Source organism: Phalacrocorax aristotelis, chromosome 1 (assembly GCF_949628215.1).
Source record: "Phalacrocorax aristotelis chromosome 1, bGulAri2.1, whole genome shotgun sequence".
Lineage (NCBI taxonomy): Eukaryota > Metazoa > Chordata > Aves > Suliformes > Phalacrocoracidae > Phalacrocorax > Phalacrocorax aristotelis.
Window position 1 is genome coordinate 132,815,176 of NC_134276.1, and position 24,653 is coordinate 132,839,828.

Below are 24,653 nucleotides of genomic sequence, written 5' to 3' on the forward strand. Positions count from 1 at the left end.
CCCTAAACGTAACCCTAGTGGCAAGAGCCATAAACGCCTCTGAGACCCTTGTCCCCATCAGGGTCACTCGCCTGTGGCTGCTGTGCCTTCCAGCTGAACATGCCATTAGATGTGTCGGCCCCAATGAAAACAGCCCCAGAGAGATGCAACAGGGAGGGGTGCAGTGAGGGAGGGCTGGGCTCACCCCATTTGGCTGCAGCCTGGATTAGAACAACATATCTTGTGCCTTCTGGGACCAAAGGGAGACAAACCTGGTGGAGCACCCTTGCTCCAGTGTGACTTTTTGTGTTTCTGGCTTGCTCCAGGCCAAGGGGTGGCAGGTATGTCTGTAGCGGCCCAGCTGGCATGCCCACTGCTCTTGGGAGTGCTGAGGTCTTTGGGGAGGGCGATGAGTGGTGGGGCCCGGGGGTGAAGAAGCCAGGCTGGGGAGAGCCGGGATCCGGGTGGGAGAATGTCATGTCTGGTTTTGCCTTCGGTGTTGTTTGCTTACAAATCAGGCAGGAATGCAGCCAGCGAGGGCGTGAGCTTAGCGGATAGGAGGCAGGAAGAGCAGTCAGTCCCTTCCGTCTTCACCCACCTCTTCCAGCTTGGCCTTGGCCTTACCCCACCCCTCTAATTATTCATTAACTACAGCCCAGGAAGTGCTTTGCAAATGGTGAAAGTTAAGCCCTGTGCTTGAGGCCTGCGGTTCCTGACCTGGAGCTACCTTCTGCTTAGTCCGCCTAGGAGCAGGCGGAGTTCGGGACTGCCTGTGTGAATCAGACACAGGTGAGTCACGGGAGGTGCCGCAATCCTCTGGAGCCCTGGCACTTGCTGCCGTGAGCGCCCAGCCCTATCGGGAGGGTGCGAGCCCACCCCTCCTCTGTCGAGATTTGTGATCACTCCCCCAAGTCTGTCACAAGATACTGCCTTGATAATTCCAATATTGCTTTATTTTCTTTAGTAGGACCCCCCTGGTTAAGGGCTGTGGTGCTTCCTCCACCAGCTGCTGTCAGTCCCTCATCAGTGGGGATCTGAGAGTCAAGATCCTGATGCCATCCTGTGGGTGAGTGCTGTGAATGCTAGTTAGGGGAAGAAAACAAGCACTGGTGGTGAAGAAAATAATATTGGCAGTAGGAATCGGACACAGAAGGGGAAAAAACCCACCTTCTAATAGGAGCTATAGGGCAGCTGTAGGGCTGGAGCTCACAGTGTTTTGCATTATTACTGCTCTTCCTGCTGCTCCTTCTCCCTTTCATAACAAGCAAGCAGGGTTTGTGATGCCCAGTCTGCTACAGTCACTCTGCCAGTGCCGCAGCTGCAGCATCTCCAGATGGTTGTGTACAAAAAGAGGTCACGTGGCTGACCTTTTAAATCCTGGATATTTCTTGATTTGCTACAGTCTTTCTAGCCCTTTATGGAACAGCAGGACATAAAACCCTTGCGGTCAGTCCAAACGGGTGCTCTGCTCTGGGAGCAGCAGTGGCGTGGTGTAAGGAAGCTCTATGGTGAGTATCTGGGCCACTGTGATGGCCCAGCGCTGTCTGGGGACCCTGTGGCCTGACAAAGAACATCTGGCTTGGGTGAGCCGCAAGAAGACAGTCCTATCCTCCAAGTGCAGGTGGCCTTCAGTCTGCACTAACAACGGAGCTATGGTGCAGTTCTGTGCAAAACGGCAAAGCCTCCTGCCTAAAGTCATCTCAGTGCTGAGAATTAGAAGTAACAAGTGCAAATGCTGATTCTCAGAAAAGGCTCCAAATGTGATCCCCAAATGTGATGAGGAGGGAAGCACAGAACAATGAAGCTGATATCTGGCAAGAGGGTAGAAAGCAATGAGCGTGATATTAAAGAAAGAGTCAGCATTTGCTTTTGTAAAGGCAAATCCTGTCCGGTAAAATGAGTTTTTTTGAGGGTCTCAGCAAGCTTGTGTATAAGGCAGGTCTGGCTGATACAGTTTCTTTGGACTTCTAAGAAATTATTTTACATTATTTTCTCATCAAAGTCTTTAAATAAAGCTAAAGTCATAAGAAAGAAGATGGTGTTTTTCTTGGGTAAAGAATTAGTAGCAAATAGGAAATGGAAGGTGGGAATGAACATCCAGCTTTTGCCCAAAGGGAAGTTATCAGTGATGAGATCATGAAGGCCTAACCTGAAATAAACGCTGTTTAGTATATTTCCAAATGACCTGGAAATACAGCTGGTACAGTGAGGTGAGAAAATTGACTGATGGTGGAAAGTTATTCAGGATAACAGGGTGGGAGCTGACTGTGAACAATTGCAGAAGGACTTTACGATAGTGAGTGGGCAACAGAACAGCAGATGAAACATAAATATAGGCCTATGTAGAACAATGTTCATGGAGAAAAAGAATTAAAAATTTACATATGAAACAATGAACTGTGAATGAATCGTAACCTCTCTGGAGTAGGACAGTGATCATATGTAAGTCCATGCAATTTTTAGCTTAATGCTGGGCTGTGGTGAACAAATAGCAGAAATAATCTCTCTGTGTGTGTATACATATATGTCCATGTCTCACCAGCATCTTGAACACTGCAGTTCTGTGCCACCCTTCACCCTTATCTCCAAAACAATATACCAGCGTCGGAAGCATCTCAGAGAAGGACAGTGAATGCAATCAGAGGTGTAGAAAATCTCTGTATGAAGAACACCTAAATAGGGTTGGAGACTTCAGCCTGGCAAAGAGCTGAGGAAGGATATGGGTGTTATGGGTCTGAAGCAGCAGCAGCTTGAGTGGGGCGTGAACAGGAATCAGTCACTGATTTTTCTTTTTTTACAACAATCAGATGTTATTAAAAACAAGGCAGGGAGCAGGTTATAAGCAAGCCAAAGGACAGAGCATTTCTGTAGCTGAGCAGTGGAACTCCTTGCCAAAGGATGCTAAATTTGTTATGTATTTGGCGGTTCACTCTGGAAGTAGCTGCACATAGAGGCTTAGGGAGTACAGGGGGAAAAGAGGCTCCACGCATAACCTCTTCCTCTACCCTTCCCTTCAACTACCATTTTGATCTCTGGATCACCTAGTCCAACACCCTGCTCACAGTAGAGCTACCCCCAAAGTTAGATCAGGTGAGTCCTGAGCATCTCCAAGAGCAGAGACTCCCCATCCTCTCTGGGGACCTGTGGCAATTGCTGAACCGCCCTTGGGGGGGAGTGTGTGTGCATTTTTTCCTCATACCTCATCAGAATTTCCCTCGTTGCAAGTTATGCCTGCTGCCTCTGTCCTTTGTTGTGTCCCACAAAAAAGAATGTGGCTCTAAAACCCCCAGTCTCCTTCCAGGTAGTCTCAGACAGCTGTGAAATCCCTAAAGCATCTTCAAACTGAACAAACCCAGCTTCCTCCGCCCCTGCTGTGTTCCAGGCTCTTCACCCCCACTTTGTGGCCTTATGCTGGATTCTGTCCAGTTTCTCAGTGTCTTTTTTTACAGCAGCCCAGCTCTGGGTGTCTTTTAATTAGTTATTTCATTTATCTTTACATTTTTCCTGTGCTAGCTGTGGCTTGGCTCACAAAGCATTTACAAGGTGAGGTTCTACCATCTGTGTTATGCTGAAAGCCAAACAACAGCATAAGAATAGTCTCTTTGCTGAAATCTCTTGACCTGTTAATTATATTAAGAAAGAGTTTTAGCGCCTCAGTTGTAGTCTGCTGCCTCATGCTGCAGCCATTCAAGAGAGCAATCTCAAAGATACCAATGAATTGCTTCTGTACTGTGATATTTCCCTCCCTTACCAGCAGGAGCCCTCGTTGGTACTTCTTAATTAGATGGCCCAGATCAAAGTCACCAAGGCAGCTGTGTGCATCCAGTCCCTTCCTGAGCTGAAAGCAACCAGAAGTATAAATTCATTGCATAAATTATGTGATCTGGGATTTGTATGCACACAAATACTGACATGTGGGTTACACTGTACCCCGTTGTTTGTCCTACTGGAGGATACTGAGTTATGCGGGTTTAGTGCTAACTCACCCTTTGTGTAACTGGTCTGGATTCTTTGCTACCTTGTTTTTTCCCTGTTCCCCTGTGTCCCACTAATGTTCTCTTCCTCAGACAGATTTTCTGGTTCAGCCAGTTCATAAGGTGTAAGGATGCCTAGGTTTTATTTTTGTCTGCTATGGGTTCATATCAGCCCTACCAAATCTAATATTCGTTTGATATGAGGAATTCATCTTTGGGACTTCTTCCCAGAAGTTCCTGTAATTTCTGTCCTACCACTAAACGGTATTTCTTTCCTGTGCAAGTGCTAGACTGGCTCAGATTTAAGTGCAGTCTTTTAGGTGGGTGCACCTAAAACTGCACATCTCTCTGTGTAGAAATTGTTCCCTTGAGCCACAGGTCTCTGTGCCTTTAAAGTCCCCCTTTTTTTAAGATCAGTTTTAAGTCAGTACAGCTGGATCTCTGCAGACCACATCCCAGCTCATCATGTGTGTGAAACTAGAAGTATTTCAAAGGAAGCTGTTATAAGTGCCTGTGCTGCCTTTCTAGCAATGAAGTTTAGCTTCCCACTCATCTCTCCTGTACTTCCCTTTGCTGTTAGTTTCTGTCCTGGACATGAGTTTTGTTTCGGTCATTGCTAGCAGCCTGTTCAGCTTTTCGCATGATTTCTCAGTTTGGTGGTGTGTAGGCAAGTCTGCAGCTGCTGATACTTGAAATGGGCAAGTCTCTTGCTATTCCTCCTGTCCACACCACCATACATGGTACCTGAGATGGCCCCAAGGAAGAGTCAGGCTCCTTTGCTAGCTGGAGTGCCCTTTTTGGCCACTACTTATATCCCATTCTTTCGTGAGACCTGCAGACCTTAAAACCAGTGCTATGGAAGAGGGCAGTCATGGGCCATAGCTGCAAATGTTCAGGACACTGGTTGGGAAAGTTCCTTGGCAGCTGGTCCTGAAGGGCAAAGGGGTCCAGGAAGGCTGGGCATTCTTCAAGAAGGAAGTGTTAATGGCACAGGAGCAGGCTGTCCCCATGTGCTATAAGAAGAACTGGCGTGGAAGATGACCAGCCTGGCTGAATAGGGAGCTTTTTCTGGCACTCAGCAAAAAAAGGAGAGTTTATCACTTTTGGAAGAAGGGGCAGGCAAGACAAGAAGAGTACAGGGATGTCATTAGGACTTGCAGAGAGAAAATGGGAAAGGCAAAAGCCAGACTAGAACTTAATCTGGCCACTGCTGTAAGGGATAACACAAAATGTTTTTACAAATACATTAACAACAAAAGAGAGCCAAGGAGAATCTCCATCCTCTATTGGATGGGGGGGAACATTGCTACTGAGGATGAGGAGGAGGCTGAGGTACTTAATGCCTTCTTTGCCTCAGCCTTTAATACTCAGACCAGTTATCCCCAGGGTATCCCCTGAGCTAGAAGGCAGGGATGGATCACAGAATAAATCCTACATAATCCAGGAGGAAGCAGTTTATGACCTGCTGAGCCACCTGGACACTCACAGTCTATGGGGCCAGATGGGATCCACCCAAGAGTACTGAGGGAGCTGACAGAGGAACTTGCCAAGCCACTCTCCATCATTTATCAGCAGTCCTGGTTAACAGGGGAGGACCCAGATCACTGGAGGCTTGCCAATGTGACACCCATATACAAGGAGGGTGGAAGGAGGATCTGGGGAACTACAGGCCTGTCAGCCTGACCTTGGTTCCAGGGAAGATTATGGAGCGATACATCTTGAGTGAGCTCACCACGCAAGTGCAGGACAACCAGGGGATCAGGCCCAGCCAACATGGGTTCACAAAAGGCAGGTCCTGCCTTACCAACCTGATCTCTTTCTATGACCAGGTGACCCACCTAGTGGATGTTGGCTGTGGATATTATCTACCTGGACTTTAGTAAAGCCTTTGACACTGTCTCCCACAGCATTCTCCTAGAGAAGCTGGAGGCTCATGGCTTGGATGGGCACATTCTTCACTGGGTAAAAAACTGGCTGGATGGCCAAGCCCAGAGAGTTGTGGTGAATGGAGCTAAATCCAGTTGGCAGCCAGTCACGAGCAGGGTTCCCCAGGGCTCAGTTTTGGGTCCAGTCTTGTTTAATATCTTTATCAATGATCTGGATGAGGGGACTGAGTGCACCCTCAGTAAGTTTGCAGATGACACCAAATTGGTTGGAAGTGTCAATCTGCTTGAGGGTAGGAAGGCTTTGCAGAGGAACCTGGACAGGCTGGACTGATGGGCTGAGGCCAATTGTATGAGGTTTAACAAGGCCAAGTGCCAGGCCCTGCGCTTGGTTCACAACAACCCCATGCAACACTACAGGCTTGGGGAAGAGTGGCTGGAAAGCTGTCTGGCAGAGAAAGACCTGGGGGTGCTAGCTGGCAGCCGGCTGAACATGAGCCAGCAGTGTGCTCAGGCAGGCACGAAGGCCAAGAGCATCCTGGCTTGTATCAGGAATAGCATGGACAGCAGGAGTAGGGAAGTGATTGTGCCCCTGTACTTGGCACTGGTGAGGCCGTGCCTTGAATACCGTGTTCAGTTTTGGGCCCCTCTTTACAAGAAGGACGTTGAGTTGCTGGAGCGTGTCCAGAGAAGGACAGCAAAGCTGGTGAATGTTCTGAAGAACAAGTCTGATGAGGAGTGGCTGAGGGAGCTGGGGTGGTTTAGTGTGGAGAAGAGGAGGCTGAGGGGAGGCCTTATTGCTCTCTACACCTACCTGAAAGGGGGTTGTAGTGAGGTGGGTGTTGGTCTCTTCTCCCAAGTTACTAGTGATAGGTCAAGAAGAAATGGCCTCAAGCTGTATCAGGGGAGGTTTAGATTGGATATTAGGAAAAATGTCTTTACTGCAAGAGTTGTCAGGCATTGGAACAGGCTGCCCAGGGAGGTGGTGGAGTCTCCATGCCTAGAGGTGTTCAAAAACTGTGTAGATGTGCCACTTTGGGACATGGTTTAGGAGGCATGGTGGTGTTGGGTTGACGGTTGGACTTGATGATCTTAGATGTCTTTTCCAGCCTTAAGGATTCTATGGCTAGGGAACTGGAAATGGTTAGTTTTCCTTCTTTGTGTCTAGTTGTCCAGGTTCACAGCTTTGGCCTCAGTATGCTGTACTGGGATCTTGAAGGAAATAGTTAAGGCCTTATGGTGCTAGGTGGGCCCACTGCAGGTAGCAGCTGTCTGCCCTGCTCTCTGTTTGCTTTTCTGGGCAGCTTCAACACTACCTCCTACCCCATCCCTTTTGAGCTACTGGTACTCATGTCAGCTGCATTCTCTAGCAGGCTGTTTTCAGGAAGGCTGTGCTGCGCTTAGAGTGCTAGCCTGGACCACAAAGTCTGCAGCTCTGCGTTCGCACAGATTCCCCCTGTGGCTGTACAGAGTACATTTACCTGCCCAGAGGATTCATCAGCAAGCAGCGTATGGAGGTTTCAGCTGGGTACCTGAGGGCAGACCAGTACAGCCAAACTGTGTGGCTGGGTGGTTATATCCTGTAGTAGGGTGCTTCATTGCTCAATGTACTCTCACACGTGCTGCCTGCTTCAGCCTTGCAGGTGTGTGGGTGACCCCAGGCAGCTGTGGACCCCTTGGCACCATGGCAAGGGTTTGGGAGTGGGGAGCACCTATGTCTTTCACTGGCCTTTTGGAGAAGAAGGGGAAGAGAAGACATGCAGGACTGAATTTTACGAGCACAGCAAGGACCCAAGGTGTGGTCATAGAGTCAACCCTGGTGTGAAAGAAGACGGGGACCCAAGAATAACGGGGGGATGGGGAGAAAAGACACAAAAGGAGAAGCAGAAGTGTGTGTGCAAAGCAGCTTGGGGCTGGGGAGTTGATGGCTCAGAGCGCTTCCTGTTCCTGGAGCCGTGCGTGCCCAGCTGCGCACGGGCTTGCGCCTGCCTGTGCCCAACAGCACTGTGCAGAGGGCTAGAGAACAAGGCACGCATCCCAAAACGGGTGGATGGAGAGGGTCTGAATGGACTGATGGTAGATGCCAGAAGAGATAATACATGGCCAGCTCCCAAGAGGCACAGAAAGAGCTTGGCATTGGGTGCTCCAGCACAGATCTCCGGCTTCCCTTTTCTCGCCAGCACAAACTGATTTTTCCTCTGTGTTTTTTGAGTTGTTTTGGTGGTAGCCACTTGGTCCCCTCTTCTTTCACCCTCCACGATGGTGAGGTAAGAGGGGCTAAGAAATGTGTGTGTGTGTGTGTGTGTGTGTAGGGCGGGGGACCAGGAAAGTAGGACAGATCAGAGGTGGGATCATTCTGGAAGCTGTATCTCAATGGAAACCTTTCATAGGCTGGGGTAGGTATCAGGTAGGAAGGCATGCTGCTGCTGGCTGTCACCTCTATGCATATATCTAGGGATACTGACTGGGGTCCATTTTTCATTGTACAAGTCTCCACAAGAGTGCCTGGCCTTTTTTTTATTCACCTGGTCTTGTTTTTATCTGCTCTGCTAGGTGGTTTCACCGTGACTTGAGTGGGCTCGAAGCTGAAGCCTTACTGAAGGGGCGAGGTGTCCATGGAAGCTTTCTGGCCAGACCCAGTCGGAAGAATCAGGGGGATTTTTCTCTTTCAGTTCGGTAAGTAACTTGGACCCCAACGTCTGTCTTTCCAGGGTTACATACGCAGAATGCTTAGATCTTCACACGTCCTGTGGCATCTTCTTCATCCTGTCCTTATTCCTTTTGAGTTCTTTCCAAGCTGTAAAAGGACCTGAGCTTCCCAGCATCTTCTAGACCCTCCCTCACGTTGCCCCAGGAGCTTCCCTTTGCAGTCATCTCCTTTCAATGGGATGGTTTGCTCTGGTTCCATGGCAGAAGATAATGCAGAACATTTTATGCCTCTTTTCCAACCACCTCACTGGACTGCTCTGTGCATCATCCCACAGGGTTGGTGACCAGGTAACCCACATCCGCATCCAGAATACTGGGGATTTCTATGACCTGTATGGAGGAGAGAAGTTTGCTACCTTGTCAGAACTGGTGGAGTACTACACGCAACAACAGGGCTCACTGCAGGACAAAGATGGAACCATCATCGACTTGCGATACCCACTCAACTGTTCCGACCCCACTACAGAGAGGTACAGAGAAAGCAAAGCAGCTGGTGTGTCTGTGATGAGATCTCCTCTGTGTGTCATGGTCTTCTTTCTGCCCTGCCTGCACCCCCAGGGCAAACCCTGCAAAAAGTGTCTTTTGCTTCCCATACCTTCTATGGGGGCAGCATCCCCAAGCTGGACATAGCTTGACCCATCACAGCAGACCTAATAGGGCTCTATTTTTACTTCTGGTTTCCTGTTGCCTTTGCTATTTATATACTGTCCCTAAAAGCAAAGGTTGTGATGTTAGTTATGGTTCTGCAGTGATCTATAGAGTGACATGTTAGGTGGAAGCCCTCAGCCTTGCCTCAAACCTCCTTGTTTTTTCCGGGCCTGGGTGACTCACGTAGCCGAGAGCAGGACCATGTTCCCCTGCTATTCCTAGCCTGCTTAGTCTCCTTCCTGTCCCCGCTTTGCATATGTCTCTGACACCAAGTTCCTAAATCAAATCAGGTGGTTTTGCCCTTGCGTTGTGCTTTCAGGCTCTTTGATGCAGCTTGGAGAGCAGTTGCGCCGTGCTCTGGGGCGGACAGGTCCTCCTTGCGCTCATGGAGACAGGGAGCAAAGATGCCCTGGGTGAAGTGCCTGGGTCCCCCCCGCTTACTCTGGGGTCCAGCTGCAGAGGGGCCAGTGCTTGCATGCCGGCTGTCCTCTCCACTCAAGGCCGCTGGGTTGCAGCCCTGCAGTTTCCTCCCTTCCTCCCTGCGGTTGGAAACTTCTCCCCCCTCCCCCTCCAGGCTCTTACGAAAGCTCCTCTCACTCTCTCCCCAAGTGATTTTCCATCACGTGGCTTTGAAGAGCTGGGCTCTACTGGGGGAAGGGAGGGGGGAACGGGACCCATTAACCCCTTCCTACCTGTGGAGGGGAGGCCTGGAGACCTCTTTGATGAGCAGGAGGTGTCAACCATTCCCTGGGGGGCATCTGAGCACTGGCACATGGTGGCTGAATCCTTCTTTGGGAGGATGACCAGAAATTAATGACTGCGGTGCGGTGGAAGTCACCAGCTATTTCTTGCAGTGCGTGAGGTGAGGATCAACAGAAATTACTTGCCAAGGCAAAACAGCTGCCTGCCATGTTTTGCTGTCAAAATGGTTCTTAGACGTTGTGTAGAGGAATGCGTTGGTCTGGCTGGATATAGGGGTGAATGAATGTCCTGGCCGCTTCTGTGACTGGGGCACATCCTCCCAAACTCCATGTCAATTCTTGGGAACAGCCCTAACAATGTGAAGTTCACCATAGTCACCAGTACCACTCCCGCCTCCACTGTTAGATGCCCTGTGGGCAGCGAACCTGCTCCCAGAGATCTACCCACCCTGGCTCGTCTACTAAGCATCAGCCTGGCCTTGCTGGCAGTGTGCACAGTGATGTATGGAGCGAGTCTGGTGCTTGTTATGGTACCTGCAACAAGCAGGAGCTGGAGAGGCGTTGCAAGTCAGTCTGATGCAACAGCTACCTACTTTTGAAATGCTGTTCACCGGGGAAGATGTCCAAAATGACTGCATCTCCAGCTGCTGAGGCAGCTCTGTGGAAGCAGGACAGAGCTGCAGTGAGCACGGCCTTTGGCTGGCACAGCAGCTCTGCTGCAAAGGGCCCTGAACATAAAGCCCAGCACATGGCTCCAGCTGGAGACAGGGATGTCCCAGGACCAGAGGGGCCTGCTTGAACCAGGCCCATCCCTGCTGGAGGAGGAGAAGGGCCCAAATCCCCTCCCTGACACCAAGCTGGGAAGGAAGAAAGGGCCGGGGCAGGAGCACCAGGGCTGTAGGGGCCCCTGGGCTGAGATGGGTTCAGACCCAGTAGAGGCTCCACCAGAAAATGGCTACTGGGAGGAATAGGATGATTTGGCTAATTTTCCAGATCAAGTGTCCAGAGTACTTCACAGCTTTCAACTTTCTATGATTTGGATCTCTAGCTCCAGCTTCCAAGCGAGTTTTGTGGAAGCAGGACAGAGCTGCAGTGAACGTGGCCTTCTGCATCTCTATTGGCAGCTCAGCAGTGCCCCCCAAGACCTTCTGCTGTGGTCCAAAGAAACTGTGGAGCTTGGGACAGGCAATAGGAACTACAGGATCTGCACAGAGACAACCTGAGTTGCATCTGGAGTTTCTGCAGGGCCAAGAGCTCTGCAGTAGGAGGAGAGGCCAGGGTTGTCCCATCTCCCAGCCTGCTTCTGGTGTCTGTCACTTGCACCCACACCAAACAGTGCAGTGAGATCCGACCAGGCAGGCACACACCTACCCCAGAGACCTTTGTAGGTGGGAAGGTGCTTGGCAGCAGCTGTGCCACTTGTACCAACTTGTGCCCCTCTGCACCCTGGGTCCAGTCCTGCAAGACAGAGAGCACCTTGGTCAAATGGGGATGCTCCTCACCCTGTGCTGAGAGGAGAGAAGGAGCTGCTGACCGGGTGTTTGCATTGAGGACAGGGCTATGCACATGGATCAATAACAGTGATAGGTACCAGGAGCAGCATATGGGCTCCAGGTGGCTCTCAGTGTTCACTCCCTTGGCTAGGCTGGTTGCTACAGTGTGATGTGCACAGAGAATGGGAATTATCCTTTGATTGAAGAGGTGACTGTGTTTCAGGAAGGGGTTACTGAGCTGGTTCTTTAATGGGTCTGATCTCAACACAGCCGTCTGGGTGCTGCTAAATCCAATGGGAGAGTTTCTGACTCACTGGGGGTTTATTTTTGTTTCCCTGGTGTTTGAGTCCCCAAAGCATGCTGCAGCAGTAAGGCTAGAATCCCAATAATACTGGGAGGTGCTGAAACCCATGGACTTAACCTCCCCCAACCGGTCTTCAAGGCAGAAAGCATTGCTTACTTGTGCGTGTGTGTATCACCCAACTGGATCACACTTGGTGCTTTCCTACTGTGTCCTCTGCTACCAGCATTCTGCTCCCCAGGTCCCTTCTACCTCCACCTCATCCCTTGCCCTTTCCTTTTCTTGCTAACTCTCTACTTCTTTCTGTCTCGTCTGTTTTTCACAAGATCCTACTCCTCTCTTGATTTCCTTCCCTCTCTCTTTCCCTCCCCTCTGTCTTCCCCTTCCTTTCTTCCTTCCTCATGCTTCCCACTGTTACTGTCCTTCACTCATCAGCTCAAAGGCATCCACTTACCTGCATCTCCACCTCTCTTCTGACCCTCTCTTGTTTTTTCCTAGGTGGTACCATGGGCATCTGCCAGGCTCTGAAGCTGAGTCACTTCTCCAGGCCAAAGCCACCCCTTGGACCTTCTTGGTGCGGGAGAGCCTCAGCAAGCCTGGGGATTTTGTCTTGTCTGTCCTCACTGACCAGCTTAAACCTGGGTCTGATGCTTCACCAGCAGGGGCAACCAGTGCCTCTGGGGCCCGGCTCAAAGTCACACACATCAAGATCATGTGCGAGGTGAGCATTTGGGAGAGCAAACGGAAAGGGAGAGGAAAAAGTCTCTGCCCATTTCTACTGATCATGTCCTCAAAAGCATGGGCCCTGTCAGCTTGATTATTACCAGCAGTGTTTCTGAATTTGGATCAAAGTGCCATCACCTTGCAGGTTCCTTATGTCCTCGCCCCAGCCTGGGTGACAATTGGCAGTGCTGGGTGCTCAGACATGGGAAGAAGTAGGGCTCAGTGTGACCAAGAGCTCCAGTACAGGCAGCTTGTGGTGAAAGACAGAGGAGGATTCACAATCTAATTACAAGTTCATCTGAAGAGTTAAAAGCTCTTGGAGGAGGAGGGCGAAGGTTATCTGCAAGACCTCCACACTTAGTCTGGAGAATGTTACCAACCTTGCTGTCACAAGTTCTCCTATTTCTTTCATGTGGGATGATGCAAAGAGTGAGGGAAATTTCAAGGACTGAAAGCAACTGACCTTAAATGAGAGCTGAGGGCAATATACCTTCTCTGGGCTTCCATCCACTGAGACCAGGAGTCCGTTCACCATGCTTTAGCATTCTCCGTGAACTTAGCATTCTCAGGGGAAAATACCATTTGACCTCGCTGCCAGAGGAAATGCTTTTCTAGATGGCACGGGGTGGTGCCTAGTGCCTATAGCTGTACAGCCCAGTGTTACCTTTTCTCTGAGCATTATCAGCTTTGTCTATAGGAATATTATAAGTGGGATGTTACATATTCTTCCTCCATTTAGAATGGACGCTACACAGTTGGAGGTGCTGAAAAGTTTGACAGCTTGGCAGATCTGGTGGAACACTTCAAGAAGACTGGAATTGAGGAGGTGTCTGGCTCCTTTGTGTACCTGAAGCAGGTAAATCCTGTTTCCTGTTTCTTAGGGATCCTTTGGAGCGACACACCTGCTGTTTGTTTCTGTTTTGTATCCCTCTCTTTTTCTCCACAGCACAAGAGGAGACTTTGCTCTCCAGCAGCGTGTGTCTCTCTCTCTTTTATACCAATCAACTGTGTTTTCCCATCCCCAGCCCTACTATGCTACGAGGGTGAATGCTGCTGACATTGAGAATAGAGTGCAGGAGCTGAACAAGAAGAGTCTATCTGAGGAGACGTCCAAAGCTGGATTCTGGGAGGAATTTGATGTAAGAAACTGCTGGGGGTCATTATTCTGTCTTTTTGGGAAGTCCCTGTGCGCCAACTCATTCTCCATCCCTGATGTCTTCCTGGACACGAACTTCTCAGGTCTCTTGTAAATTCTTGTTGGTTTAGCTCTGAAAGATCTCTGTTTGGAACCTGTTCCTCTGGGGAGTGAGTGTCATCTTTAAGTGAACCCAGTGAGGTAGGAATGTGCTTTTTCATGGTTGGGAGAATGAATCATCAATATGGTAGAGGCATGGACCTTGGATTTTTTTTTTTAAAATGGTAGGGGTTGGAAGGGACCTCTGGAGATCATCTTGTTCAACCCCACTCCTTGAAGCAGGTACACCTAGAGCAGGGTGCCCAGGACTGCATCCAGGCAGGTTTTGAATGTCTCCAGGGAAGGAGACTCCACAACCTCCCTGGGCAGCCTGTTCCACTGCTCTGTCACTCTCACAGTAAAGAAGTTTTTTCTCATATTGAGGTGGAACTTCCTGTGTTCCAGCTTGTGCCCATTGCCCCTTGTCCTGTCATTGGGCACCACTGAAAAGAGCCTAGTCCCATCATCCTGACACCCACCCTTTAGATATTTATAGGTATTGATGAAATCCCCCCTCAGTCTTCCCTTCTCCAGGCTAAACAAACCCAGGCCTCTCAGCCTTTCCTCATAAGACAGATGCTCCAGTCCCCTGATCATCTTTTTGTAGCTCTCTGCTGGACCCTCTCCAGTAGTTCCCTGTTTCTTGACCTGTGGAGCCCAAAACTGGATGCAGTACTCCAAATGTGGCCTCACTAGGGCAGAGTGGAGGGAGAGGATAAACCTCCCTCAACCTGCTGGCCACATTCCTTTTAATGCACCCCGGGATACCATCGTCCTTCTTGACCACAAGAGCACATTGCTGGCTCAGGGTCAGCTTGCTGTACACCAGCACTCCCAGGTCCTTCTCAACAGAGCTGCTTTCCAGTAGTTCAGTCCCCAACCTGTACTGGTGCATGGGGTTGTTCCTCCCCAGGTGCACGACCTTGCACTTACTCTTGTTAAATTTCATGAGGTTCCCCTTGGCCCAGCTCTCCAGCCTGTCCAGGTCTCACTGAATGGCAGCACAGCCTTCTGGTGTATCAGCCACTCCTCCCAGCTTGGTATCATCAGCAAACTTGTTGAGGGTATGCTCTGTCCCTTCGTCCAGGTCATTGATGAGTATGTTGAACAGGACTGGACGCAGTACAGACTCCTGGGGTCTGTACACTAGTTACAGAGCTAGTTACAAGCCTCCAACCAGACTCAGCCCCATTGATCATGACCCTCTTATTTCTGTTGTTGAGCCAGTTCTCAATCCACCTCACTGTCCACTCATCGAACCCACACTTCCTAAACTTACCTATGAGGCTGCTATGGGAAACAGTGTCAAAAACCTTGCTGAAGTTGAGGTAAACAACATCCACTGCTCTCCCATCATCTACCCAGCTAGTCATGCCATCACAGAAGGCTATCGGGATGGTCAAGCATGATCTCACCCCTGGTGAATCCATGGTGACTACTTCTGATAACCTTCTTTTCCTCTACATGCCTGGAGGTGTCCTCCAGAATGAACTGTTCCATCACCTTTCTGGGGATGGAGGTGAGGCTGAGTGGTCTATAGTTTTCCAGGTCTTTCTTCTTCCCCTTTTTGAAGATTGGAGTGACATTGTCTACCCTCCAGTCCTTGGGCACTTCTCCTGTCCTCCATGACCTTTCAAAGATGATGGAGAGAGGCTTAGCAACAGCATCTGCCAGCTCCCTCAGCACTCGTGGGTGCATCCCATTGGGGCTCATGGATTTGTGAGGATCCAGTTTGCCTCAGTGATCTCTAATCCAATCCACCTCAACCAAGGGGAAATCTCTCTCACCTCTGGGGGCCAGGATGCCTGAGGGCCAGCCTTAGCAGTAAAGACTCAAGCAAAGAAGGCATTCAGTAATTCTGCCTTGTCTGCAACCTGTGTCACCAGGGCACCCACCTCGTTCAGCAGGGGGCCCACAGTTTCCCCAGTCTTTCTTTTACTACTGATGTATTTGAAGAAGCCCTTCTTGTTATCCTTGCCATCCTTTGTCAAATTTAGTTCCAAGTGGGCCCTGACCTTCCTTGTTGCATCTCTGCATACCCTGACAACGTTCCTACATTCCTCCCAAGTGGCCAGTCCCTTTTTCCACATACTGTAAACCTCCTTCTTCCACTTGAGTTTTTCTAGAAGCTCTTTGCTCATCCATGCAGGTCTCCTGGCTGTTTTGCTTGACTTATTCCTCAGAGGAATGCACCAATCTTGAGCTTGGAGGAAGTGGTACTTAAATACTGACCAGCTCTCTTGGAGCCCCCCTACCCTCTAGAGCCCTAACCCATGGGATTCCTCCAAGCAGGTCTTTGAAGAGGCCAAAGTTAGCTCTCCTGAAGTCCAGGGTTGTAATCCTATTTTTTGCCCTGCTTCTACCATGCAGGATCCTGAACTCTACCATCTCATGGTCACTGCAGCCAAGCCTACCCCCCAACCAACACATCCTCAACCAGACCATCTTTGTTTGTTAGTATAAGGTCCAGCAGCACATCTCGCCTCATTGGCTCCTCCACCACCTGTGTCAAAAAATTTATCCTTAATGCTCTGCAGGAACCTCCTGGATTGTGTGCACCTTGCCGTGTTGCTTTTCCAGCAAATATCAGGGTGGTTGACGTCCCCCATGAGAATCAGGGCTTGTGATTGTGAGGTTACTTCCAGCTGTCTGTAAAATTCTCATCTTGCCTGCTTCCTCTTCCTCATCAGGTGCCCACAATGGTGTCACCAATATTTGCCTGCCCCTCAATTTTTACCCATAAGCTCTCGACTTGGTTCTGCCTCTACCCCTATGCAGAGCTCGATAGATTCCAGTTGATCCTTCACATAAAGAGCAACTCCACCACCTCACCTTGCTGGCTTGTCTTTCCTAAAAAGTATGTAGCCATGCATGACAGCATTCCAGTCATCTGAGCTAGCCCACCACATCTCTGTAATTGCAATGATATCATGGCCCTGCGACTGCATGCAGATCTCTAGTTCCTCCTGTTTAATCCCCATGCTGTGTGCGTTTGGTGTTCAGGCATTTCAGAGAGGTAACTGAGCAGGCAGGTTTCCTTGGAGGGGTGAACGAGGACCCGCTATAGCCATGCACACCCTTGAGGTGGTTGGTCTTCTGATTGTAATCTCATGAGGCAGCTAAGGCATCTTTGTTGCTGCTCTGGTTGGCCTGGCTTATTCCCCCGTCGGATATGATGGCATTAGCATTGCCACTTTGGACACTGCGCCCCGAATCCTTCAGTTTACAGTCTGCCTCACCAAGTTGGCCAGCCTGCTGCCAAAGATTCCTTTGCCCCTTCTAGACAGGTAGATTCCCTAACAGGCTATGGTTGCTGGGGAAAGTCCCATTGTCATAAAACTGGAAAGGTTTGCTTTTCACTTCTCTGTTCCCCCACAAGCATGCCCATGTGTCCCCAGAGTCACTGTTCTGAGTGCCCATGTCCCATGTCATACATTGTGACCTTGCCATGATTATTCTCTCTTCTGCTCTCAGAGCCTGCAAAAACAGGAAGCCAAGCACCTGTTTGACCGTCATGAGGGTCAGAGACCTGAAAACAAGAGCAAGAACCGATACAAGAACATCTTGCCCTGTGAGTCTTGCTTCTCCACTATAAAAACAAAACAAAACAAAAACCCACACCCCCCCCAAAAAAAACCAAACCAACCAGCCAACCAACAAATAGGCAGGCAGTGAAGAGCTGTCCAAGTCATCCCTGGCTCTGTCTCAGCCCACTATATCCTCCAGAATGGGTTACAAGGTGTGTGGCATTGAGGATTTAAGAGCTGATGAGAGAGGTCACAGCCTTCTCATGTTCTTGAAGAAAAGAGTGAGGGTTGCATCAGACTCATTAGTTTCTGATGGTCCATCATAGGTGTAGAGAGATGGGAGGACAGGGTGAGATTGGTCTGACCCCAGAGAAGGAGAGGTGAAAACATGGGGCATGCTGCATGTACAGGGTAACCTGAATGAGGTGGTATGGGGCAGCAAAAAGCTTCATGTGCCAGGGTACAAAGTATCTCATTGTTCTGTTTATTCTTTCACTGCATCCCCAGTTGATCACTCCAGAGTCATCCTCCAGGGAAGGGACCCAAATATCCCTGGATCTGACTATATCAATGCCAACTATGTCAAGGTGAGAGTCTTGAAAGATGGCTGTATGCCCAAAATGGGGGAGGGCTTGCTTACTCCTGCAGCCCTCCTGATCTTCCCCTGTCCACACTCAGAACAAACTGATCAGCCCAGATGAGTGCACCAAGACCTACATCGCTAGCCAGGGTTGCCTGGATGCCACAGTCAATGATTTCTGGCAAATGGTGTGGCAGGAGAACACACGCATTATTGTGATGACCACAAGGGAGGTAGAGAAAGGGCGGGTAAGTAGCAGTTTGTATGTGTCTCGGAGCTGCCTCCTATTCCCCTTCAACCACTGTGCTGCTCTTTCTCTCTTTCCTGCCTTCTGCCCGTCCTCACCCTGTCTTCTCTGCCCACACAGAACAAATGTGTGCCTTACTGGCCAGAGGTGGGCAGCACGAAGGAATACGGTCCCTACCTTGTGGAGAATGCTGGGGAGCATGATGCATTGGAGTACAAACTCCGGCACCTCTGTGTGTGTCCGATGGATAACGTGAGTGTGCCTGGTTGAGGGCTGTCATGGAGCCCATGGATCTAACAGTCACTGTATGTCTAAGGCTGGGAACTGCTGGGTGCTGTGGTGATACCGCTATTGTATTGTTCTTCGGGTTGCTGTTCCCACCTGTTTTGGGCTGGAATTGCACTGTTGGAATCACCAAGAAGTGCGCTGGAGACAGAGATTCCCTTTGGCTTCAGACCCACCTATCCCTGGGACAGAGGTCAGGGATAGGACTGGGTTCCAGTTTTACCAGTAGGGTGTTTTGTTATTATCAGGGTAAGGCTGTGCGTGAGATCTGGCACTACCAGTACCTGAGCTGGCCTGACCATGGTGTACCCAGCGAGCCAGGAGGAGTGCTCAGCTTCCTTGACCAAATAAACCAGAAGCAGGAGAGCATCCCACATGCAGGGCCTATTCTGGTGCATTGCAGGTTGGTACAGAGGTTGGGGTTTGAAGCATTCTCCATCCTTTATATAGGGTGATGTGTAGAAAGTCTGTCCTGCTGCACCAGCTCCTCTCCAGGACTTGCAAGTGAAGCTTATGCCAGCCCCACTATTTGCTTTTTCCTCTGATGCCCCCAAACCAAACTCTGCTGCCTGTTGAATCCTCAACTCTTTTGTGGCATTGCTGAACAGCTGCTATGTGTGCCACATCCTTCCCCAGAAGCATCTGCATTTTGTTTCAGGAGCGGTACTGCTTTGACCTCTGCTTGTCTTCTCCTTGCAGTGCTGGGATTGGCCGCACTGGGACTATCATCGTCATTGATATGATAGTGGAAACAATCTCCACCAAGGGTAAGAGGACCCCAAAGTGTCTTGACGTGAATTGGCTTACCCAGTAGGGCTGTGCCCTTAAGTCCAGCTGCAAAGAGATGAAAACTATCAGGTATCAGTGGGAGACATTCTGCCACAGAAGGTTGTGCTGTCCTTGCTGTGTGGCAGCTGCTGGATCTCTGCACCGTGTCCGCTTACCCTGAGCTTGGGCTCTTCCTCCAGGGCCAGACTTGGAAGATGCTGAGCAGGAAAGAGGGATAGGAGGGCCATACAGAGTAAAGAATATGGAGGGAGGCAGAAACTTCTTGACTGACCTCCACTGTGACTGCTTTTGGTGGAGAATTGGGAAGGGGGTGGTCCATAAGCTTTTCTGGTGCCCCTTGCTAGGGCTGGACTGTGACATTGACATCCAGAAGACCATCCAGATGGTGAGGGCCCAACGCTCAGGGATGGTGCAGACGGAGGCCCAGTATAAGTTCATCTACATGGCCATCTGCCAGTTCATAGAGACAACCAAGAGAAAGCTGGAAGTTATCCAGGTGAGAAAGGGGACTCTACTTTCCTGTCCTGTCGGTCTAGGCCCTGCATGATGCTGGCTCTGAGCCCAAGCACTGTGTTTCCCAAGCTTTAAGCTAGCATTGGAACCTACATAGACTACAATGGTGTGCCAAGATTTGAGTCCCTCTCTTTAAAATTCAGGGACAACATTGGCAGCTCAAGTACCAACCCCTTCTGAATTTCTAAACCTGAATTCCTAAGTCTTAAGGCAGATATTTCAACTACATTCCATATAATGTCTCCACCAAGTGCTGTTTTGTTACAAGTTGAATCTAAGACAGGCAAAGATTTTTCCTTCTCCTTTCCTCTTTGTCTTTCCCATCCTGGTTCTGCAGTTGCCTCCCAAGCCCTTGTGGAAAGGATTTTCTCCTACTAGCTGAGAAGTGGCATCTTTTATGTATCTTTGTAGCCTCTGGCAGCATCCACTAGCTGCTGCTATCTGTTTAATATTCTTTAGCTGACACATGGCACTCTCAGGCATTCTAGTGCCTCCAGAAATTTGTTGCCACACTGTTCACTGCTGTACAAGGATGCATTTGCATCCCTGCTGCTCACCTCTGTGACAGCAGCAGGCAGAGTGCACTGAGCCTGAGAACTTCAGCAATCCACCAACCTCTACTGAGATCCTATCACAAAGCATGGTCAAACAGCCAGAACTCTTCCATGATGCCTCGCATGCTTTTCCCAGGCCACACTCTTCTCAGCTTGGCTTTTCTCTCCTGTAGTCACAGAAAGGCAAGCCAAACGAGTCTGAGTATGGGAACATCTCCTACCCCCCTGCAGTGAGGAATGTGCACGCCAAGGCTTCACGAAAATCCTCCAAGTAAGAGCTCATCTAAACCAGAGGCCCATCTATGCCTGTCTCTGGCAACAGTCTCCCTGCTGGCTTGGCTGGCTTTTTCCTCTTGATCACTTTTCACTTTGTTTTTCCCTGGTCTTACAGGCAGAAAGAGGAGGCAACAGTTTATGAGAACTTAGGGAAAAAGGAGGAGAAGGTGCGGAAACAGCGGTCCTCAGAGAAGAAGCTGAAAGGCTCACTGAAGAAAAAATAAGCACACATTGCAGGTAGCCCCATGAGGGGTTTGAACCTGGGATGTAGGACTGGACCTCACATCCAGGCTGGCCTGTCTCACATTCCTCGCTCCTGGATTGCAACTAGGCCTTCCCCTTCTTTTCCACGCCATGTTTCAGTGCCCTGAACCAGACTGCTTTCCAGCTCAGCTGACCAAGTTCATTGTCCCTTGCCTGTGCTGCCCCTTTATCATTCATTAACAGGAAAAAAAATCACACCCCTTCTTTCCCTTGCTTTCTGAGCACTGGGAGCCCAAACTCACTTCTGCTGTGTCAGCTTCAGCAGACTTCCTGAGGGAGAACTAAGGAAGCTCTTTACAGGAGCTACACCTCTGCTCACTGCTGTGAGTTAGAGTTTAGCTTCTTAGTGTTCCCTGAAGCCTCCTCTTCTAAAGTCTGGAGTTTTTGGCCCGTTTCAGCTTAGTTCCTCTGTAATTCAACAGGAAACTTCCTCCTGCCTTAATACCAACCCTCTGCCCTGTGATCCCTTTTCTACTTGACCCTTTGATTGGATGCTGTAAATATGCCAGAATTTGATCTGATGGCCACCTTTTCTCCTATTTTTGTAAATAAACATGTATTTGCTTGAATGCTGAGTCAGTGTGGAAAGGTCTGGATAAGCTCTGTGGATGCTGTAGCGATTTCAGCCATGATAATACAGAGAATAGCATGCCCCAAGCCAATGCCGCAAGGCACAGGTACAGCAATAACACACTTCCAAGGTGGAAGAATTCATCCTATTAGATAAAACAACTTCACTCTATGTCTAGGCAACAGGCAACATTATGAGGGATAAATTGCAGCACCAAGGATGAGTGCCATATGCCATCCTGTGCATAGTAGGGGGTATGCTGCCCCTTCTTAGCTGCAAACTGCCTCAAGCAAGCAAAGGCAGAAACAATCCCATCCTTTTTGAGTTCAGCAGCTGGTTCTGGAGCACATGGCCAGGAAAGCTGCCTTGGATAAAGACACGTACCTGAGACACAATATATTGGGAGGAAGGACATTGCTTGCTGTCATTTGACATGGCAAGAAACTTGGTCAGACGCGATTGGAAGGTACTTCGTGAGCAGCCCCTCTTCCCCATACGCTGGACTTCAGCTTCCCTTAGCTTGTGAGCCAACAGGCTCATGCATTTACTGGCTGGCTTTGCAACTCTGCTGCCGCTAGAGGAAAAGGCAGGAAAGGGACAGAGAAGTAAAGCTGAAAGGTGAGTGGAGGTATACTGTGTTTCACTGCTGAATGATGCCAGATACCCTCTTCTAACCCATGGGCCGAAAGACCTACTCTCAGGAAACACCTGCTTTTGCTTTAGACCTCAATCCACTGCCTTCTTTAAAAGCTGCCACAGCCTAAAGCAAGGCATACCAATGGTTAGCTTAAACTCTACCCAAAGCACAAAAATGAAGACATGGTGTGGAGCAAACTTGGGTTACATGGAGAACTGCATTTGTGTTTAAATTCCGCAGCTTAATGTGGCCATAATATCCACCCTCTCCAAAGACCATAGCCTGAACAAGAACTTTCATGGATGTATGTCAAGAAATGCAGCCCTGAAATAAGCACTCTAGTCTGCTTTATGCTTAGGCACTGTTACATACAGATTGCTTTTGGGTGGCTAGTTGAGAATGTATTTTCAAAGCAAAATCGGTGCTTCCTTGATGCTGCAAGTCAAGATGTACGGGTATTAGTTATGGCTCCGATTTCCAGTAAGAGTTGTAAAACCAGGAATCCATAGACTGTATCTGTTCCTTTAAACTTCTTGTACTCTGATTCACCTGCCTAAGAGTCCCTAAAGGCCTCTCTTCTTCATTGGAGAGCTTAAGTTGGAGTTGTTTGTACATAGAGATGGTTGGTTGTAAATACAGATGGTCTCGTGGAGGGCTGTCTTGGCTATTGTGGTCATGAAATAGTTGAATTTAAAATCTTTGGTGATATGAGAAAAACTGTCAGTAAAGCTACTACCCTGGATTTTGGGAGAGCAGACTTTAGACTGTTCAAGGAACTAGTTAGGTCCCCTGAAAATCTGCTTTTGAGGATATTAGGGTCCATAAATGCTGGTCACTTTTTAAAAGCCTGCTTTCAAGAGCACAGGAGCAGGCAATTCCAGTGTGTCTGAAGTCAAGCGAGGCAGAAGGCTGGCTTGGCTGAATAGGGGTCTCCTGCAACTTCGGCAGAAAGTGTATGGACAGGAGAGCTACAGACATGCTATTTGCCACTATAGGGAGAAAATTCGTATGGCCCAAGCTCAGTTGGAGTTGAAGCTGACCGGTATTGTGGTGGAGAACAAAAAGGACTTTTTAAAGTATGCTAACAGCAAAAGGAACACTAAAGAAAACATTGGTCCGCTACTTGATAAGGTTGGTCACCTCATCCCCAAATAGGGATGAAGATAAAGCAATGACATTTAATGCTTTTCTTCACCTCTGTCTTTAACACTGACAGTGGGTCCTGGGCTGCCCAGAGCCTTGGGTTGGAGGATGGCAGCTGGGGGAATGACAAGCTCCCAGTTGACTTTCAACTTTTATGGGATTTGCTGCTGGAACTGAATGCCCACAAGACTATGGGGCCCAACAGGATTCATCCCAGGGTACTGAACACTTGGCCAGTGTTGTTGCAAGACGTCTCACTAATATTTAGCAACAGTCTTGGGAATCTGGAGAGCTCCCCGTTGATGGCAAGCTGGCAAATGTCATCCCAGTTTTCAAGGAGGGCAAGAAAGACGACCCTGGTAATCACAGACCTGTCAGTTTCACTCTGGTGCCTGGTAAAATTGTGGAGATTATTCTCGGAATTATTGAAAAAGATTTGAAAGACAATCACCACTTTGCAATGATTGTCTTTCAAGTCTTTTTCAGTAACTCCCAGGATAGTTTGGGACAACCATGAGGCAACATTGACTTGCCTTGAAAGGCAGTCATCCATCAAAGCCAGCATGGCTTCATTAAGGGAGTCATGCTTTACTAACTTAGTATCTTTTATGACAAGGTTACCCACCTAGCGTACAAAGAGAAGACAGCAGATATGGAGCTTTATTTTAGCAAAGCTTTTGATGCTGTCTCACAGTATCCTTCTGGACAACATCCAGCACACACCTAGGTATGCACACAACTATGGGTGAACAACTGGCTGATGGGTTGGGCTCAAAGACTTGCTGTATTTGGGGTAACACCTAGCTCATGGCTAGTCACTAGTCTGTTCCCCAGGGCTCAATTTTAGGGCCAGTTCTCTTCAAAGCTTTTATCAATGACCTTGATGCAGTAGCTGAGGACACACTAAGCTTGCTGACAATACTAAATTAGGAGCTGTTGATTCCCTCGAGGGGACAGAGGTCTTACAGAGATCTTGATAGACTAGCACACTGAGCAATCACTAACCATACGGAATTTAACAAGAACAAAAGCCAGATTCCACATGTGGAATGGTGTAACACTGGATGTACACATAGACCAGCAACTAGGGTGGAGCACAGTTCTTCAATGAGAGGGTGGTCAGGCTCCCCAGGGAAGTGGTCATGGCCCCAAGCCTGACTGTGTTCAAGATACATTTAGACAATGCTCTTATACATGGTTTAACTTCTAGGTTGCCCTGTGGGCAGTGAGGAGTTGGACTCAATCCTTGAGGGTCCTTTCCCACTCAGGATATTTTGATTCTTACCTCATTCTAAATCTAGTATAAGGCAGCCCAATGAGACAGGGCAAAAGCCAGCCCCTAAAGCATACAGAATTTTGCCTTGGAAACTCAAGCACACAGGACAGTTTAGTCAGTGGAGGAAGTTTTCTCCTATACTTTTGGCCAGGTAAGCAGAGAAGAAAAAGCCCACGGTGCAACAATGTAGGTCAGGACACAGTACATACATGCTGCTGTGACACGGAAAAGCAAGTAAACCTGCACTCACCTCTAGCACCTCCAGGCAGCTAAGAAGCTGGCTCTGGTCACCCATGCAGCTATATGAGCATCCCCACCTGCTCATTCTCTCCCCACCCTGTGATTT

General features: G+C 49.2%; 1 protein-coding gene across 2 annotated transcripts; it reads left to right on the forward strand.

Annotated features, from left to right (window-relative positions):
- The first annotated feature begins 643 nt into the window (after positions 1-643).
- PTPN6 (protein tyrosine phosphatase non-receptor type 6) lies at positions 644-21,249 on the forward strand. 2 transcript variants are annotated; one of them, XM_075109357.1, is made up of 16 exons: positions 644-768; positions 944-1,045; positions 8,390-8,512; positions 8,821-9,015; positions 12,187-12,409; positions 13,151-13,267; positions 13,437-13,550; positions 17,120-17,216; positions 17,680-17,759; positions 17,851-18,000; positions 18,120-18,251; positions 18,533-18,687; positions 18,984-19,051; positions 19,418-19,569; positions 20,314-20,411; positions 20,532-21,249. In XM_075109357.1, the coding sequence occupies exons 2-16, from the start codon at positions 1,032-1,034 to the stop codon at positions 20,638-20,640; spliced, it is 1,827 nt and encodes a 608-aa protein (XP_074965458.1). In that variant the 5' UTR covers positions 644-768; positions 944-1,031; the 3' UTR covers positions 20,641-21,249. The 2 variants fall into 2 exon arrangements, with proteins under 2 accessions (XP_074965458.1, XP_074965467.1); XM_075109366.1 differs by lacking the exons at positions 644-768; positions 944-1,045 and adding an exon at positions 7,840-8,103.
- Positions 21,250-24,653: the final 3,404 nt, after the last annotated feature.

Bases quoted from the DNA above. Each gene is read 5' to 3' on its own strand.
- PTPN6 (XM_075109357.1), top strand. The intron at 9,016-12,186 runs GTACAGAGAAAG...GTTTTTTCCTAG, and splicing joins TCCGACCCCACTACAGAGAG to GTGGTACCATGGGCATCTGC. The intron at 13,551-17,119 runs GTAAGAAACTGC...TTCTGCTCTCAG, and splicing joins GATTCTGGGAGGAATTTGAT to AGCCTGCAAAAACAGGAAGC.